Raw genomic sequence first — 19,759 nt, 5'->3', positions numbered from 1 at the left:
CAGTGTCCTATACATTTTCAAACTTCTTCAAGTCTGTATTTTGTTTTTATTTTTGGCTGTGACCATGGCATGCAGAAGTTCCGGGGCCAGGGATCAAACCCGCACCACCGCTGTAACCAGAGCCACTGCAGTGACAACACTGGATCCTTAGCCCGCTGAGCCACCAAGGGACTCCTCAAGTGTGTGTTGCAATAGTAGAGATGGGTGAAAATGAGAATTTCCCAGAATGCCACTGGAAGTTCTACACAGCAGGATAGAAATAATTGAACTATTTGTTTCCCACTAAAATTTTACACACGTCTCCTGCCTTCCTATCAATTCTTAGATTAAGTGCAGAAGGAAGGTCTGTATTTTATTTTCATTTACAAAAGGGGATCCTGAACGTTAATCATTTTCCTGTGTGTTAGTCTCTTGTCCCAGAAACTTCCAGCAACTTCATGCAATAGAGGCTGTTAGGAACTTCTTATAGCTACTGCACTAGGAGTTGCTGGAGGTTTTTGATTTGAACAACAGCTGCAGAAGCGAACTGGAATTTTTAAGCCATCGCTTGCTACTTGACTTTCTATCTTGCAATTTAAGCCAAAATCCATTTGACAACTGAAACTGTGCAGAGATAGAATGGGAGGGAAAAAAAAAAGGATTTTTCTAGCCATTGCAAGGAGAGGGTACGCTATATAACCACTGATGCTTTCATGAATTTAAATACACAAAGTTCAAAGTTTCTGAGAAGAAACAGCCCCCCCCCCTTTTTTTTTAATTTGGAAAATGAAGCAAGATTTTGCTGAAAGGATTAGCACACAGACCACTCGCTCCCGACAGACCATGGAGGCTGAACACAGTGAAGTGCAACTTAGCTCATGTGGCAAATTAAATTATGTCAATCCAAGTTTGGTGTGCTTGATTTCTAAGGTTTTTGGATAAAATGAGATCAGCTCTTGGCGGAGAGCCAGGTATGGAATGTCAATCCACACTTGTAAATTGAGGGCTATTTCTTTAATCTCACAATCTAACAAGACGACCGTAAAATGACTGCGGAGGTCGCCGCTGGGATTTCACTTTTTTCTCCCGCTGAAGTTCACAGCACGCCACAGACGTGTTTAGTCTTTCTACTACCTGAGTGTAATCAGCACTCAAAGAAATCCAAATATTACAGCGCCTGTGGTACTTACAGCTGACTTGATTTTAAGAAAATAAAATAATTGTTCACACTGGAAAATATGCCCTAACCAAACCCCTCTTGGAACTTGCCATCAGCATCTCGTTCTTTGAGGCAGGCACATATCGTCAGAGATGCCAACCCAGGTTCCCCTGGAGCCGCTTCTGGAAGAGGGAGGGACAGCTCAGCCTTGCCCAGCTGGAAGTCTAGGAGCCCTCCCGCCCCGCCCCATCAGTGAGGTTCAACTTGGTCCCAAGCCCCAACGAGTGCATTGTTAGCTCTGAGTCATGTGGGGGAGAATCTGGTCACTCCACGTTTGAGCGTGAGCACGTGAAGCGCCAGACGTCAGGAGTGGATGGTGCAAGATGGAAATCTTCAGCTACCCCAGACTGGGAGGCTCAGAGAGGGATTCCCCATCCGAGGACCCGGATGCTCAGGACGTGTCCACAGAACTGCGCCGGGCACCCTTCCCACCAGACGCTCAGACCCCGCCCGCAAGGCTCCGCAAGGGGAGGTAGGCACTGCCTCAGCCTTACCTCATCTACCCCCTGTTCCCCCCCCCCCCACCAAAACTGGGCCATCCTGACCCATCCTCTGCTTGTTTGAAACAAATTCTTGAGGCTCACGCTTAAACCTCTCTTACCCGGGAAGTCCTTCCTCCCTGGCCTTTCTGATGTGTATCTTCCCTGCTTGGATGTGAGTAGCAAGGACCACGGGCACGTGCTCAGATGCCTTAGTGCTCTCACACATATGTGGCAGAGGCTGAGAGACCCGGTGCCTCTGTGCCTGGTTCTATCTTTAAAAGGGGGATAATGCTGACCTCAAAGGGAATTAAATATAAAACTCACATAAAGGACTTAGCTGTGACATGCCCAACGCCGGGCTGACATTTACTGAGTAACTATCCCTCACGCCAGCCATGCTTAGCATTTATACCCTGCAGTCGGTACGTTCTCACCTATTTCATTCCTGAGTTTGTCTCATCATTAACGCAGGCCCAACCTAGAGAATATAAGTTCTCCAAGCTTACAGTGGAGCATCTGGCAACAATGGAGCTGCAGGTAATCAAGAAATCACACACCTGACCTCTCTGTGAACACCACTAGACTCGGCCATGGCTGAATTTTCCCAGCCCCACCTGAGTGCCAGACTTGTCTTCCTGCCAATGGACAAGACGGGCATGGATAAGCTACATCTACTCAGCTTCAGAAATTAAACTTCCGAGGCTACAGGAGTGGTCTAGAGGTAACAAGTGGTGGGCAGCAAAATGTGGGGGAAGGGGCGTGGAATTCCAACTCAGATGGTTCACAGTGAAAGTGATTCCCAACTTGATGACTTGAAAACAGAATATGCAGGAGGATTTTGTTCTCACTCAGCCTATGTCCAATCGGAAAAAAATTCTGAAAACTTCACATCTATTGTCTAACTACGTAATAGATGTTTTATCCAGTTTCAATAGGAAATGATAACTACACAGTTCACAAAAACCACAGCTGACGTTTCACTTTAGACTAGCTGATGCCAAATTTTGAAGCCAAAAAGAATACTGCCCATTCCTAGAAACACATTAGTCAGCACTAACCCAAGCCGAGCCTAGCAGGGCCGTGGCATCATGTCCGTTCCGAAGGACCTCAAAGCCACAGGCAGACAGCTGCCTCCACATCACACTCACAGGCTCATAAGAGACATGAATGTCCTGGAACTTAATCTAAGTGTGTTTGGTTTCAAGGAATGCACTGAAAGCTACACTTTCAATAAGTTCTCAAAACACTGCAAGATGACAGATGAATGGATGGATAGAGGATGGATGGACAGGCAGATGGACGGTCAGATGACAGACGCCCAGATGGATGGAGAGATGGATGGAGAGACGATGAATGGAGAGGCGGATGGATGGACAGAGGGCAGGCAAGTGATAGACAGAACGCAAATGCTGAAGAGGGCCAACAGCACCAAACACCAACGGTCACCTCGAAAGGGACATGTTGCCAGTTAAAGTTATGAGAGTCAGCCGTCGTTAAGACGTCCCAGTTCCAGAGGTGATGAAATCTGAAAACAAGGTGTGTCTTAACAGTGGATAGAGTATAGTACCCTTCTCCTGTGTTTTCTAACTCAAAATTTAGAGAAAACTCTTCGTAAAACCATCACGAATCTGTTTAAAATGAGCTCTGCACCACACGTCATGAGCCCTGGGACCCAGCACTAACTCGTTGGTCGTTAAGTAGAGCATGGCCTTGTAAACTCAGTCAGTTCTAGGACTGTTCCTCCGTAAGGACGAAGGCCGTGCGGGGAAGCACACCCAGCCCAGCACCCAGCACTCACACCCAGTAACATCCAGGTATACCATCTTCTTCCTAAGTATCTTCTGGGCACCCTAAAACACACACACAGCATGCACGAAAACGTGCAGAGTATCCAAACCACACTACAGGAGGCAGATCAGTAACAGTTCATACCACGGAGCGTTTGAGGAACATGGGACTAGAACCAGGCTCTACGATCCATCCTGGATTTGGAGCACGAGCTCGGGCTGCTCACAGCTGTCACCTGCGGTCTGATGTGTTCAAGTCTCGTGCCACATCTGGATGTCTGCGCCACACAAGCTACAGGCTCAACAGACACCGTAATTCAGAACATGAAGCTTAACCCCTCAGCATCACCCAGGGTTACAAACATGTTCTGAATGCAAGGTGAAAAAAATAACTAAGACATAGCTCTTTCAAAGGATGTCAATTCCTGAGCTGTCGGAAACATACTTAGCAACACCAGAGGCATGTCTGAGTCCCACTGACGCACCAGCCAGAGCGTGAGTCGTGAAGAGCTGCAGGATACATGAGAGATGCTGGCCAAGTCATCAGCTTACAGACAGGAGGCATCATCTTCTAGGGTCTTGAGGAACATCTGCTTAAAACGTCAATTTTATGCTGGAGAAGGTGTGACAAAAAGGGAGCCCTCCTACACTGTTGGTGGGAATGTAAACTGGTGCGACCATTAAGGAAAACAGTATGGAGGCTCCATATGGTAATTCTAAATTTAGAATTACCATATGGTCCAGCAATCCCACTTCTGGGCATATATCTGCACAAAACTACAATTTAAAAAGATACAAGCACCCCTATGTTCACAGCAGCACTATTCACATTAGCAAAGAGGTGGAAACAACCTAAATGTCCATCAACAGGTGAATGGATAAAGAAGATGTGGTGTATGTATACAGTGAAATATTACTCAGCCATGAAAAAGGGTGAAATAATACCATTTGCAGCAAGGTGGATGCAGTTAGAGATTATCATACTAAGAGAAGTAAGTCAGACAGAGAAAAACAAATATCTTATAACATCACTTATACATGGAATCTAAAATATGATATAAACCTATTTATAAAACAGAAATAGACTTGAAAACAAATATATGATTATCAAAGGGGAAAGAAGAGAAGGGATAAATTACGAGTTTGGGGTTAGCAGATGAAACTACTACATATAAAACAGATAAACAAGGTACCACTGTGTATAGCACAGGCAACTATACTCAGTATCTTATAATAAACCATAATGGAAAAGAATACAAAAAAGAATACACGCACATACACAAACAGAAACTAACAACATTGTAAATCAACTATACTTGAATAAAAAATACAGAAATACAAAGAAAAAAAGTTAAGGTCAATTTGAAAATATCTAATGAATTTGAGGACTTCTGGAACCCAAACTACAAATGCTGCTTCACCCTCTTTGGAAAAAAAGCACAAAATAGGAGTTCCCATCATGGCTCAGTGGTTAATGAGCCCAACTAGGATCCACGAGGATGTGGGTTCAATTCCTGGCCTCACTCAGTAGGTTAAGGATCTGGTGTCGCTGTGAGATGTAATGTAGGTCGAAGACACGGCTCGGATCCTGAGTTGCTGTGGCTGTGGGGTAGGCTGGCAGCTGTAGCTTTGCTGGGGCCCCCAGCCTGGGAACCTCCATATGCCACGAGTGCAGCCCTAAAAAGCACAAATGATACAGCCATTCAGCGAAAAAAAAAAACGGCCAGGTACCAATTACCTGTTAGGTGAGAGAAGCCCCACTCCACACCCAAAGAAAACCTTCCTTTGGGAATCACGAGCCACTGGTGTTTTCTAGGTTGAATTCTGGCCCGATTTCTGGCCCTTTGCTTTTCAAATGAGTTCATCCCAACTTAGCTAGAGCCTGATGGACTCGGGTGTGACAAGACAGGGGGGCAGGGGGCAGGCTGGAGCAAGTGCCCTCATGTCACTCACAGTGGCGCCCATGGACCTCAAGTCCAGCAGGAACACCCGAGACCCAGGAGCACTAAGACAGCTCATCAGCAAGAGGGCAACTTTCACTAGAGGGCTTGCCCACCTCCTCCCACTGCTCTAGGACCACGGGAGCCATCCAAACACCCTAAATGCATTCTTTTAAATGACCAGATCACAGAGTATATTTTTAGGTAGTAAGATTCTAAGTGTTTTTTTTCTTTTGATTTTCCTAATATCTTCAAGTTATCAATGATAAATGTGTATTTTTTTTCTTTTATTTATTTATTTTTATTTTTGCCTGCGCCCATAGCATTTAAGAATCGCCCGGCCAGGGATGGAAGCTATGCCACAGCAGAGACAAACCCTTCACCAGCTACGCCAGCAGGGGGCGCTTCGGAGCAGCGGCCAGCTTTACGGCCCTCGATGAACAGGAGCTGCATGTCGACTGCAAGTGTTTTAGGCCAGATGTACATGGGACATAATACCTCAAGGGCCAAGGTATAGACAAGAGACCCCAAGCAAACCATCACCAAAGGGTTTTATCCTCTCGTAGAGGCGATGGGTCCACACAGGCACACATCCACCCTCTTCTCCAAAAACGTGCTGGGGACAACAGACGCAAAGCGGACGCCCAGTGCTTCAGAGACCCGCCACGAATCAGCTGTCAGTCTCTGGGGGCTTGATGCTCACTTGTCTGGGAGTCCAAAATGCATCGGGGTTGGGGGGGATGAGGAGTGGGCAATAACGTATGCACACTACTGTATACACAGAAGATCAACCCACACAACTTATGGCAGTTACCACTGAGCCACAACGGGAACTCAGGGAGGACTCTTAAAAATTTTAATTAAATTAAAATTAAGTAAAATAGGCGTTCTTGTCATGGCGCAGTGGTTAACGAATCCAACTAGGAACCATGAAGTTGCAGGTTCGATCCCTGGCCTTGCTCAGTGGGTTAAAGATCCGGCGTTGCCGTAAGCGGTGGTGTGGGTTGCAGACGCACCTCGGATCCTGTGTTGTTGTGGCTGTGGTGTAGGCCAGCGGCTACAGCTCTGATTCGACCCCTGGCCTGGGAACCTCCACATGCCCTGGGAGCAGTCCAAGAAAAGGCAAAAAGACAAAAAAAATAAAAATAAATAAACAAACAGATAAATAATAAAATTAAGTAAAATAAAATAGAAGATTGAAGAGAACCACATGTGTAGCACAGGAAAATCTACCAGTAGTTGGCAACAACCTATACGGGAAAAAAGAAGGTATACACGTATACGTATGACTCACTTTGCTGTCTGTCTGAAAGTCATACAACACTGTAAGTCAACTAGACGCTACTAAAAAAATTTAAATGCATCTGACTAGTTACAGCCTTGATAAGAAATGATTAAGTGGCTCTTATCTATTAAAAGAAAATGAAATCTTCCCCAGACGAGAAGCACTGTCTCCAACTGAGGTCCTCTGAGAGACGGGGCTGATGTGGAGAGAAGGTTAAGAAAAGGGCCCCGCTGGATTCAGCTGGTTATGCTCCAAGGAGACCCCTCCAAATAGGACACTGTTGCTCAAATTCCGATGTTCTGGTGCATTTCTTCCTGCGGTGACAAGGGGTCTATTTTCGTAAATGAATTTAAGGTCGGGGGTGGAGGGAAGGAGCAAGATGCTGGAGGAGTAAGAGGTCACGCTCACTTCTCCCACAAACACATCAAAAAAACCACACCTACGTGTAAAACGACTCGCACACACCATCTCCTGAACGCTGGCAGAAGAACTTCAACCTCCAAGAAGGGCAAGAAACCCTTGACATAACCGGGTAGAGCCAAAGAAAAAGAGAGAAAGAAAAGCAGTCAGGACAGGCCTCGCATCCCTGAGAGGGAGCCGTGAAGGAGAAAAGGAACCCACACCCTGGGATGCCACCTAACTGACTGGGAGATCGGCCAAGGTGGAGGGACCTCAAAGTCGCCACGAAAAGCAGCCGGACTGAGGAGGGCAAAGCAGAGTGAGAGCTCCACAGACCATCCGAACCAGCAGCCCAGACGCCACAGCCTGAGATGCTTAGGTGGGGGCTGGGTGCTGAGACTCAGCCTCCGGGGGTCCGTCCCAGGGAGAGAACTGGGGCTGGCTGTGTAGGGACAGCCTAAGGGGCCAAGAAGCACGGCATCACGGGTGGGGGAGCAATGTGTTACAGGCTGGGGAACACCACGGCAGAGGGAACCCAGGAGGAGGTCTGGGCCCGCAGGAGAAGCAAGGTGCCACGGCTGGGGTGGGCGAGAGGAGGAGGGCGACTGCCACAGGAATCTCTGGAGCAAGACAAGGATGCCCACGCTCACTTCTATTCAACAGAGTACAGGAAGTCCTAGCCACAGCAATCAGACAAAAGAAATAAAAGGTATCCAAACTGGAAGAGAAGAGGTGAAATTGTCACTGTATGCAGAAGACATGATACTACATATACCATACAAAACCCTAAGGACTCAACCCAAAAACTGCTCGAACTGGTCAAGAAATTCAGCAAAGGGAGTTCCTGTCATGGCGCAGTGGAAACAAATCTGACTGGGAACCATGAGGTTGCAGCTCCGATCCCTGGCCTCACTCAGTGGGTTAAGAATCCAGCGTTGCCATGAGCTGTGGTGTAGGCCAACGGTTGTAACTCTGATTAGACCCCTTGCCCAGGAACCACCATATGCCACAGGCGTGGCCCTAAAAAGAAAAAAGAAAAAAAAATCAGCAAAGTAGCAGGAAATAAGATTAACATTCAGAAATCAGTTGCATTTCGATATACTAACAATGAAATATTATAAAAGGAATACAAAAATACACTATCTTTTAAAATTGCACCCCAAAAAATCAAATACCTAGGAAAAAACCTGACCAAGGAGGTGAAAGACTTATATGCCAAGATCTATAAAACATTAATCAAGGAAATTAAAGAGGATTCAAAGAAATGTAAAGTTATTCCATGCTCCTGGGTTGGAAAAAATTAATATTGTAAAAATAGCCATACTACCCAAAGCAATCTACAGATTCAATGCAATCCCTATCAAATTACCCATGACATTTTTCACAGAACTAGAACAAACAATTCAAAAATTTATATGGAACCACAAAAGACCCATAATTGCCAAAACAATCCTGAGGAACAAAAACCAAGCAGGAGCCATAACTCTCCCAGACTCAGGCACTATTACAAAGCACAGTCATCAAGACAGTGTGGTGCTGGTACCAAAACAGACAGACAGACCAACGGAACAGAATGGAGAACCCAGAAATAAACCCAGACACCTACGGTCAATTAATCTTTGACAAAAGAAGGAAGACCATAAAATGGGAAAAAGACAGTCTTTTCGGTAAGTGGTGCTGGGAAACCTGGACAGCTGCATGCAAATCAATGAAATGAACACACCCTCACACCATGCGCAAAAATAAACTCACAATGGCTGAAAGACTTAAATATAAGAAAGACACCATCTAACTCCTAGAAGAGAACACAGGCAAAACACTCTCTGACATCAACCTTATAAATGTTTTCTCAGGTCAGTCTCCCAAGGCAACAGAAATAAAAGCAAAAAATAAACCAATGGGACCTAATCAAACTGAAAAGCTTTTGCACGGCAAAGGAAACCATTAAAAAAAAGACAACTGACAGAATGGGAGAAAATTGTTTCAAATGACGCAACTGACAAGGGCTTAATCTCTACAATATACAAACAACTTATACAACTCAACAGCAAAAAAGCCAACAACCCAATGGAAAAATGGGCAAAAGACCCAAACAGACGTTTATCCAAAGAAGATATGCAGATGGCCAACAAGCACATGAAAAAATGCTCAACATCCCTGACTATTAGAGAAATGCAAACCAAAACTACCACGAGATACCACCTCATACCAGTCAGAATGGCCATCATTAAACCACAAACAGCAAATGCCAGAGAGACTGTGGAGAAAAGGGAACCCCCCTGCACTCTTGGTGGGACTGTAAATTGGCACAACCACTATGGAACTGAGTATGGAGATACGTCAGAAAACTATACACCGAACTACCACATGACCCAGCAGTCCCACTCCTGGGCACATATCCAGACAAAACTTTCCTTGAAAAAGACACAAGCACTCATATGTTCACTGCAGCACTATTCACAATAGCCAAGACATGGAAACAACCTAAATGTCCATCAACAGATGAATGGACTAAGAAGATGTTGTACATATACAGAATAGAATACTTCTCAGCCATAAAAAGGAACAAACTAATGCCATTTGCAGCAACGTGGATGGAACCAGAGACTCTCATCCTAAGTGAGGTGAAGTAAGTCATGAAGAGAAAGACAAATACCATATGATATCACTCATATGTGGAATCTAATGTATGGCACAGATGAACCTTTCCACAATAAAGAGACTCGTGGACATGGAGAACAGACTTGTGGATGCCAAGGGGGAGGGGATGGCGGGGGATGGACCGGGAACTTGGGGTTGATAGATGCAGACTCCTGCCTTCGGAATGGCTAAGCAATGAGATCCTGCTGTGTGGCACTGGGAACTCTGTCTAGTCACTTGTGATGGAGCAGGATAATGTGAGAAAACAGAATGTATACATGTACGTGTGACTGGGTCACCTTGCTGTACAGGAGAAAATTGACGGAACACTGTAAACCGGCTATAGTGAAAAAAAATGATCACTACAAATATAAAATACATATGTACATATTTTTTGAAGTCCTCCTTACAAATTCTTTTTACCACACATGCACCAGAGCTTGTCACACTCTGATGGTGACAGGAATAGCAGCTCATTTAAAGATAATTCGAATAACCAAAATTAGATTTTTTTTTTAATTAGTAGTTTCCCAATTCCTTCTCAACCTTACAATGTGCTGCTTTAACACTAATGAAGTTATGTGGACTTCAATCCCCTTTCTTCCGTTTTCATCTCTGTGATGCGCAGACTCAGAAAAGCCCATCCGTCAGCAGAAATCATTAAAATGGTTAGAATAGTCTCAAGTAATGGTGCATATTTAAACTTAGGGCAGACACGCCCTGAGTGTCTTAAATTTTCTTGAAGAAAGCTAAAGTTACAACTCCTGAATCCTCCAGCCTCTCGCAGTGTGGTTAATACTTTCAGGAAGGTGTCATAGCTGGAATGTCTCTAACAGGCAGATCACGCTCCAAGAGCACCTTCATCTCATGTCAACAAGCCTCCCTGGGCCTTCTAAAGGCAGACTTCCATAAAATGCCGCCTGCCGGTGCATCTGAGGAATTCTTAGGCACCCCCCAAAGACGACATTTTAAAAACATAAGACAATAACCGCATCAAGCCATTCTTTTTCAGCGCATTACCTATATTAATTGCAGTTTCTTGTTTGTCGCCTGTCAACACCCATATTTTAATTTCTGCCTTCAACAGAGTTGCTATGGTTTCTGGAACGCCTGCCTGAAGGCGATCTTCTATGGCGGTAGCTCCAAGGAGCAGTAAGTTCTAGAATGAAAAACAGCTTCAGTTAAAGATGGGCACACGCTTAAGAGCAGCATCAGGGACAAAAGCCTTAACAAAGGGCAGCCAAAATGTTCTGAGACAATTATTTCCTCTACGCGAAACCTCTGTTCGCAGGCAATTGATGAGAGCCACACAGGGGGCATTTCAAAACCATCCGAGCTGCTAGAACCCCTCTGCCCACACAGGCCGGCACCTGCCATCTCCTCCTGGGTACCGGGCGCATGTGAAGAGAAACCACCTGGCAGCAGAGCAGGTGGGCAAGTCGTCCTGCAGGTACTGCAGGGACAGAACCCTCCCCTCACTCTACTGCTGAGTCAAGGACCTGGTACAGGTGACACATGAAAAACCTGATTCAGTGATGAGCAAAGCCAGGCATCTCCCGAGTGCCCATCGCTGGCCGGGGGCCGCTGCGGCATCGTGCCTACTTCATTGCTTTGTTCTGATTCTCCAAGTAATTCTGGGTTATGTCCAGGGAAGCTGGGCCAATGAACACCTGAATTTAGTTCCACCCCAACCCAAACGCCATTAAAATGATGAACAAGTGAACATACAACTGAGTATTAAAAAGCAAAGCAGAATTTTAAAAAGTAATAATAAGGGAATGAAAAAAGCAAGACAGTAATGACTTTGGAGCTATAAAAACTGGAAAATGGATGGACCGCTGTTTTCCAACATGAAACACAGAAAGTTGAAACCCAGCTCCCAGGGGCATATGGGGATCTACCCGTGGGAAGCCACCTCACGTCCTGGGTGATGACACGGAAACAGAATCCACGGAGGCAATGGGGGACAGCCATGGCAACGCTCCAACGCCACAGGACAGTAAGCGTGAAAATATTCTGGAAGGACAATGGCCTCGGGGGACCCCAGAGGGCCAGCTAAGCCCTTCAGCCTCGTCTTCAGCAAACCCAGAAAGTCGCTGGTGCTATCTGTCACCTGAAGCTTCTTAAGATGTTAACGCTTGACTGAGGGTGGCTGGACCTTTCCAAGAGCGAGCCCATTAAAACCAAGGGTCTTCGAAGCAAAGAAAGACACGATGCAGAGCTTCGGCTTAGCTAAGCTCCTCACGAGATGAGACAACGTCACGACAGAGCAAAAGGGTCCCTGTCCCGCGGCTCTGCCCTGCGGCCCCTCCCTGCGGCCTCCACGGGCACTTACCTTCTCGATCAGCTCGTAACAATCTTCCAGCCGCTGCGTCCTGTCTTTCAATAAGGTGCTGGCTTCGTGGTAGACTTTGAGCCACTCCTCGTAATCTCTCTCGGAGAGGTCGGCGTAAGCCACACACAGAGTCCGCAGGCCTGCAAGACAGCCCACGTCTCCCTGCGATGCCACAGGGGGGGGGGGGGGCTGGCAGGCAGGATGGCACCTCCCCCACGCCCCGCCAGGGGACGCCACGGGGCCCCACGTCGAAGCGGCTCATGCAAGGAAACAGCATTGGCTTGGGAGGTCGCGCTGAGTCCACCTTCGTGCCTTCAGAAAGGGACTTGAAAAGCAGCTCGTCGTCACACAAACCGCCTCTTCTCGAGATGCAGGAGTGAGTGCCCCGCAGCAGAGAAGGACAGGAGCCGTGGGGCACCCACGGGCACACGAGTGGGGACCAGCCAGGAGGGGAGGCAGGAAGTGCAATTCACGACGGCAGTCAAGGCCCCGCGAGCCAGCACATGAGAGACACAGCTGTGTGCGTGTACCTGTGTGCATGGGTGAATGTGTGTGTTCCTGTGTGCATATGGACGTGGGTACATGTGACCACAGGAGCTCTGGGAGGCGAGGGAGCCGCGTCACCTCTCCAGCAGGGCCCCACTCTCGTCGCACCCACGTGCAGGGGAGCCTGACATCTGAGGTGCGGAGGCCTTCAGAGAACACCTCCCTCTCCTGCCCTGGGCTCAGCGAGTCATTCTTTCTTTTTTGCCCCCCTGTCTTTTTAGGGCCGCACCTGCAGCATATGGAGGTTCCCAGGCTAGGGGTCGAATCGGAGCTGCATCTGCCGGCCTATGCCACAGACACAAGATCCGAGCCGCGTCTGCAACCTACACCACAGCTCATGGCAACGCCAGATCCTTAACCCGCTGATCAAGGCCAGGGATCAAAGCTGCGTCCTCACAGATACTAGTTGGGTTTGCTCACACTGTGCCACAACAGGAACTCCCTGGGTTCAGTGAATCCTTCTGGCCTTAAGTCAAGGGGAAGCCAGTGTCACCATGATACTGAGAGAGGGGCTGAGAAGCAACGAGGTGAGTTTCCCCAGAAAGAACTAGAAGACAGTTCTGCCAGCATCCTGGGTGGGGCGGCCAATTCCCCCGCACACCCAGTTAACAGTGAGCGGGGGTCATGTTTAGGTAACAGTCACGGCCAGCCTGCAGCCCTGCCTCTTGTCACCGACACAGAAGGTCAAGGGTGGGGACGCGTTGGCGCTAGAAAAGGACGCACCTGTGAGGCAAGTGAAGCACTGCACAAAAATGACAGGTCTCTTCAAAGCATCACGGCTCACCAAGCGCCCCTTGCAAACAACCCCAACGGCAGAAATAACAGCCCCAAACCCCGCCTACCTTCTGTGGCAAAATACTCCAGGTGGCAGAGGGTCTCCTCCATGTATTTTGAATCTTTCGAGAGTCTCTCAAAAATCACATTATCCTGCAAAACAGGGAAACACCGTGAGCCGCGGGGCCCGAGGTCCACGGACCCTCCAGGCGGTGGGGTGACCCAGCCCTGTTTCTGGGGTGTTGATCCACAGAGCATCTGGGTGGACGAGGGGAAATACAGTTCTTGGCCAGATTCAGTCACGAGCTTTGGCGAACTGGGTGCGGATCCGTGTCCAGACAAAGGCGCCGGGAGAACCCAGGGTCAGGACACCAACTGGGGACATCACCTGCATCTGCAGAGTTTAGGAGCTTCTGCAGAAGTGGGGAGCGTAAAACCCACACCCCAAACTGCCCAGGTGTCCCTTCCTGCCACTGCAGGAGCCCCACCACCACCACTGCCCTGGGAGACACAACCCACCCCCAGGGAAGTGGCTCAGCTGGGAACACGCAGTGTGGACGGCTCATCACTCAGCGACTATTTTCAAGACCCACAAGCAGGGCTGGGGGCCTGCAGCCCAGAGACCATGCATCAGATATGTTATGAACTGCATAACAGGTTTAGGCTCCCCTAATTTTTTAAGAAATCTAGTTTGGTTTGGGGGAAGCAGGTTTGAGGAGAATAAAGCCCTATTAAAAATAAAATGCACCTGTGTAGCACTGCCGGGCAGTGGCTGCCCCCTTCCTCTGCACCCCGCCCCAAGCCCTCCTCCACCTGCTATGGCTCTTAGGGCACAGCAGCAAATCAACAAACACGATGTGAAGAAAGAGCATCACGTGAGAACGCACTCTAGGCGACCTTGATGGGACCAGATAGAATGCCTTGGGAATTCACACGTTACCCACTTTTTTTTTTTTTTTTTTACTTTTATGGCCACACCCGTGGCGTCTGGAAGTTACCAGACCAGGCACTGAACCTGCGCCTCTGCAGGGACCCGAGTCGCTGCCGTTGGGATTTTTAACCCACTGTACCACAGTGGGAACACCCAGATTTCTCACTTGTTTAAAGCTCTGGTCACAATGTACGCAAATACGTCTTCCCACAAGTGGTAAAGGGACGATTTTAACAAATCCTTGATCCTAGTGCCACTTCCCGGTCTCAGCACAGTGTCATAAGACGAGCGTAATACCTCCTTCCCTTAACACACGGGACCACGATGTAGCAGAATGTGGCCTTGCAGGCCAGGCCCACAAGCAACAGCATCTTTCCTTAAAGACAGTACTTTCTTTCTCCTTTTTTTTTTTTTTTTAAAGCTCCACCAACAGCATATGGAGGTTCCCAGGCAAGGGGTCGAATCGGAGCTGCAGCTGTCGGCCCCCACCACAGCCACAGAGATGCCAGATCCGAGCCACGTCTGCGACCTACACCACCGCTCACAGCAAGGCCGGATCCTTAACCCACTGAGAGAGGCCAGGGATCGAACCCACATCCTCACAGAGACTATGTCGGGTCCTCGACCTGCTATGTTGGGTTCTTAATCCCTGAGCCACAACGGGAACTCCTAAAGACAGTAGGTTTACATCCAATCACCGGGAGACAGAAGAAATGACCAAAGGCAGCAGTAATGACGGACCCCAAATGGGCGTGACCTCAAACCTGTCACAGAGCCTCTGTAGTGAATAAAAACTAAACCACAAAACGTTGAGAAGAACAGCTGCTAGGGAAAAAAATACGTATCAGAGTGCTCAGAAGACCACAGGTCTGTGCAAGTGACCGCAGCTTCCGAAGTCACAATGCGAGGTGTTAAAATGGGCATCAGGGAGTTCCCGTCATGGCGCAGCAGAAACGAATCTGACTAGGAACCAAGAGGTTGCGGGTTCGATCCCTGGCCTCGCTCAGTGTGTTAAGGATCTGGCATTGCCGTGAGCTGTGGCGCAGGTCACAGACACTGCTTGGGTCCCGCGTGGCTGTGGTTCTGGTGTAGGCCGGTGGCTACAGCTCCCATTAGACCCCTAGCCTGGGACCCTCCACGTGCCATGGGGGCGGCCCTAGAAGGACAAAAAGACAAAACAAAAAAAAAAGGGAAAAATGGGGATCAGGCCACAGGCAGCCACTGCTTCGAAAAGCCACCGTGAGGTACGAGCAAGCCCCCATCCCCGGGGCCTTTCGTCCTAAGTCGGCTTCAGGTCTCCCCGTCCTGGGCCGCCACGGGCGATGCTGAAGCCGCGGGCGGGAAGCGGCGGGGCCCGGCCTGCAGACCCCAGCCGGTACTCACAGCCCCTTTGCAGTAGAGCCGCAGCTGCCCCGAAGGTGTCCTCGCAATGACGGACATTCGCTTCCTGTCGCTGCAACAAGAGTGAGAACAAGGACAGGACACGGTCGGGGGTCTGTTTCAGAGAATCGCATCCTATGATGGAACCCAAACACCCCAAAAGGCCACAGCCGCCCCCAAATGACCGAGCCCCCTTCTTCCCCACTCTCCTCAAAGTCGGACCTTGTCCCTCCCGCCCTTCCACTTACACACGATGCGCCTAAACCTGGTGCTCTTCCTGCCCTGGAAACTCACCAGCGCCGCTCGAGACAGGGAGAGAGAGACGCGGGCACGAGCATCTACGCTAGGCAACTGCCCTCTGACGATGCCCTGTCTCATGCCCCAGCTCAAAAATATTCAGTCACGTGCCCAGAAAGCAGCAAAGGGCAAGAGTGAGAACCCACGTCCCTCAGAAGCATCTCCTGCTGTCTTTTTCAACTGGAGCGGCAAGAAATGACCAACGCCGAGAACATGGCTGATGGAGCCCTGGGGTCACGTGACGGCTCCCCCACGCCCCCGAAGTGGTGCCCCTCCTGCCACCTCTTTCGTCAGGACCACCCTCTCTCACAGAGGCCTCTTCTCACCCACCTCCGGCCACCTCTGCAGCCTCGCCTCGGCCCCCAGGAGCCCTCCACACCGAGGCCTCAGCGTCCGCCCCACACCTGTTCCCGTCCTTTGCAGCCAACACGCATCCCCGTGATGCTGGGCCCCCGACTGGGGGCCTCCATGGACCCCGTCCCCCGCTCCGGCTCTGGGTGAATCCCCATATCCTAGCTCACACCACCGGTCTGACCTGGACCCGAGCTGTCTCCCAGCTGCCTGGCAGCCAGGGGCTCTCAGCAGGGCTCTTTCCCCGCCTCTCAGGTTCTGAACGAGTTAAGCAGGTGGCCGCCAAGGGCTTCAAAGGGGTGCTGACAGGCCAGAGTGCCTCTGGACCAAGACAAGTCAGCTAAAAAGAAACAGAAGCACCTCTACGACCACGGATGACCTCCCCTAAATTTTTAAAAAATACACCCTCATGTCTTCATCCACAGGCACCTGGCCCTAACGCCCTTTCTCTCCAGTCGCGGCTGGTCCCAGAGGCCGCCGCACGGCAGCACGGTTTCCAGGACGACAAGAGGAGGCACAGCAAGTCTGGAAAGATGACCAGGGCGTCCCTCACCGCCACACACAGGCACCCCACCCCTACGTGCCCCCAGCTGTGACCCGCCGCCTCCTTCTCCCACGGAATGCCCAACCCAGGGCTCCCGACCCGCCCAAGGTCAAGTCTGTGGTCCTAAAACCAGAGACTGGGGCTGGAAGCGGTGCCTACAAGGTAAAAACACTGACCTTGTCACACGGCTCATGGCTCAGTCAGCCAACCATCTGCGCATCGTTTAACGAAGGGTAGGGAAAGACCTCATTTGAAACAACAGGAAGGAGTTCCCGTCGTGGCGCAGCGGAAGCGAATCCGACTGGGAACCGTGAGGTTGCGGGTTTGATCCCTGGCAGTGGGCTAAGGATCTGGTGTTGCTGTGAGCTGCGGTGTAGGTCACAGACTCAGCTCGGATCTGGCGTGGCTGTGGCTGTGGTGGAGGCCGGCAGCTGTAGCTCCGAATGGACCCCTAGCCTGGAACCTCCATGTGCCGCGGGTGCGGCCCTAAGAAAAAGCAAAAAAATAAAAATAAAATAAATGACAGGAAAAGATGCTTTCGAGATAGCCCAGAAGCTCGCTCTCCTAGTCACAGCTCAACGGTAAGAGGGAGGAACAACAAAATCTTGAGAGAAGTTGGGGTTTTATGACAAATTAGGAATGGCCTAGGGAAGCGGACCATCCAAAAAGTTCGATCTGAAATTCAATGAAGCTCACTGGAGAAGCAAGAGTCTGAGTGTGTTCAAAAGAGGCCAGCGGGGTGAACTGCTCGGATCTGCCCGCATTCGTCAGTTTCCCGGGTCTCGTGCGCAGATGGGGCACAAGGGAGACTCGTGCGGCCCGGGAAACCCACAGAAATAGTGCCCTCATCCCAGCCTGCCAACGACCCAGATGTGTCTGCAGCTGCTGACGCAAGAGCACCAGGTTTTGGAAACCTAAAGAAAAGAAGGCTATAGAAGCAGAACGTCTCATTTTTAAAAAGAAAGGAGGTGACCCAGTTCGCTTTCTTTCATGAAAGGCACAGATTCCAGAGAGAGGAGGCTTCCAGAGCTGTATTTACCGCAGTTAATGCGCAAGTACCGTATTTAATTTACCCTATCCTCACGTCAACGCTCTGATGAAGCTGATGAGTGTGTGCGTGTGAAATAAAATAGTCATAGAGATACTGAGTATTTCATTTCAAGCGCATAAAAAAGAAACGTACCTAGAAAATTCCAGGACATTAAGGATTCCAAATGTCTGCTCCTGTCCCATCTAGACGGAGAAAAACAGGCTCTTACCTCAAGGGCAGAGTAGGAAACCCTCAAAACGCCCGCACCCCCCCCCCCAGTCACACACCCCTCCCCTCCCCTCCTTTCCCTCCCCCCATCCATCCCCTCCAGACGCCTTTCCACACGTGCTGCTTTCTCCCAGTCTGTCTGCTGGGGTCACAGCGCCCCCTTCTGGTAGAAGTGTCTCATTTTCCTCCCACAGGCGTGGCTGTCACTTTCAGGACACACAAATAAAAGACACAAGCTACACAGGTCCATTGGAAACCTGGGGCCAGGTACGCTTCCTACTCTAGAACCTTACATGTCAGAGAAGTGTATGCACACACCAGGGTTCCGGGACAGTGCCTGGAACATGCCACGGAGGCCTTCTGCAGACTTAAGAGTCTTGAGAGCAAGTGAGATTCATACAGCCCCAGAATGGCCCCACGGCAGTTCCCGTTAGGTTTTGCCACCACATATCCACGCCCCAAATTTAGGGGGGAAAATGTAGAATTAAAAACGTTCTGAATTTTGTATTTAGAAGGAAGCGATTATAAACGTGTTCAGGGGAGTTCCCGTCATGGCTCAATGGAAACAAATCTGACTCGTATCCATGAGGACACAGGTTCGATTCCTGGCCTCGCTCAGTGGGTTAAGGATCTGGCATTGCCGTGAGCTGTGGTGTAGGTCACAGACACGGCTCAGGTCTGGCATTGCTGTGGCTGTGGTGTAGGCTGGAAGCTGCAGCTCCAATTGGACCCCTAGCCTGGGAACCTCTATATGCTGCAGGTGCGGCCCTAAAAAGACAAAAAGAAAAAAATCAATCATCAAATAAATAATTGTGTTTGATTTTAGGGTGATCAATTGTCTCTTTTCTTTGGGTTCAAAATTGGAACTTTGATTTTTCCATTTTTTTCCAGAGGATTCCTGATTATGTGTGCACAGTTTTCAAGCTTTTCGACCTCATCTGCCCTTGCCCCAGGGCAGCACAACACAAAGAGTGTGGGCCTTGGGGTTAACAGACAGGAGTGAGAATCAGTTCTGCCACTGGCAGCACTTGGCCCGGGACGGACAGAGGCAGTAAAGGATCACGCAGATGCCAAGCACGCGGCTGACGCCCACGGCAGCACGGGGTGACCATCACTGTCCCCAAGAGCCACCTCCCTTTGCACGGATGCTACGTCAACCTCCTCATGGCCCCCCGTGCCCTGAAGGATCACCAGCAAGGCCACTTCTGGCAAAGGGCGGGCCACTCGCTGGAGGATGTGCATCCTGAGGATTCCCCGGGGCGAACAGCTGAACAGGATTGCTTTCAGTTACTGTTATTTATAAACCTTAGCTAATCGCGTGGTGCTTTTGACTCCCACACCCCTCCTGATCCCCAGGGCCACAAGGCAGAGGGACACAGCAGCATCCACAGAACTGAAATCCTGCCGTGAAGGCTCGAGGCTCCGCGAGTTAATGGCAAAGACGAGGTGAGAAGCTTCTAGGAAGGAAACTACATGCAGTCAGCACACTGTCCCAACTTTTAGGGATTGGACACTTCCCTAAGCAAAGTTCCCTGTGTGGCTGAAATAAAGTAGAAATAAGCATGATCTGATCTTTCCTCCATTAAAAAAAAAAAAAAAAAGGAGGAGTTCC

At 49.5% G+C, this 19,759-nt stretch overlaps 1 protein-coding gene across 1 annotated transcript in view; it reads right to left on the bottom strand.

Annotated features, from left to right (window-relative positions):
• The window catches only part of ATP8A2 (ATPase phospholipid transporting 8A2), a 437,578-nt gene that overhangs the window by 352,702 nt on the left and 65,117 nt on the right, over positions 1–19,759 (bottom strand). Inside the window, exons 18-22 of the mRNA XM_047756120.1 lie at positions 18,073–18,122; positions 15,701–15,770; positions 13,455–13,539; positions 12,067–12,206; positions 10,752–10,890 (exon numbers count right to left, since the gene is read on the bottom strand). Of these exons, the coding sequence (XP_047612076.1) occupies positions 10,752–10,890; positions 12,067–12,206; positions 13,455–13,539; positions 15,701–15,770; positions 18,073–18,122 (484 nt within the window). The remainder of the gene's footprint in view (positions 1–10,751; positions 10,891–12,066; positions 12,207–13,454; positions 13,540–15,700; positions 15,771–18,072; positions 18,123–19,759) is intronic.

The sequence above is a fragment of the Phacochoerus africanus genome, chromosome 13 (assembly GCF_016906955.1).
Source record: "Phacochoerus africanus isolate WHEZ1 chromosome 13, ROS_Pafr_v1, whole genome shotgun sequence".
NCBI lineage: Eukaryota > Metazoa > Chordata > Mammalia > Artiodactyla > Suidae > Phacochoerus > Phacochoerus africanus.
Note: the sequence above shows the minus strand (reverse complement) of the source record. Positions and strands in the feature narration are given on the sequence as shown.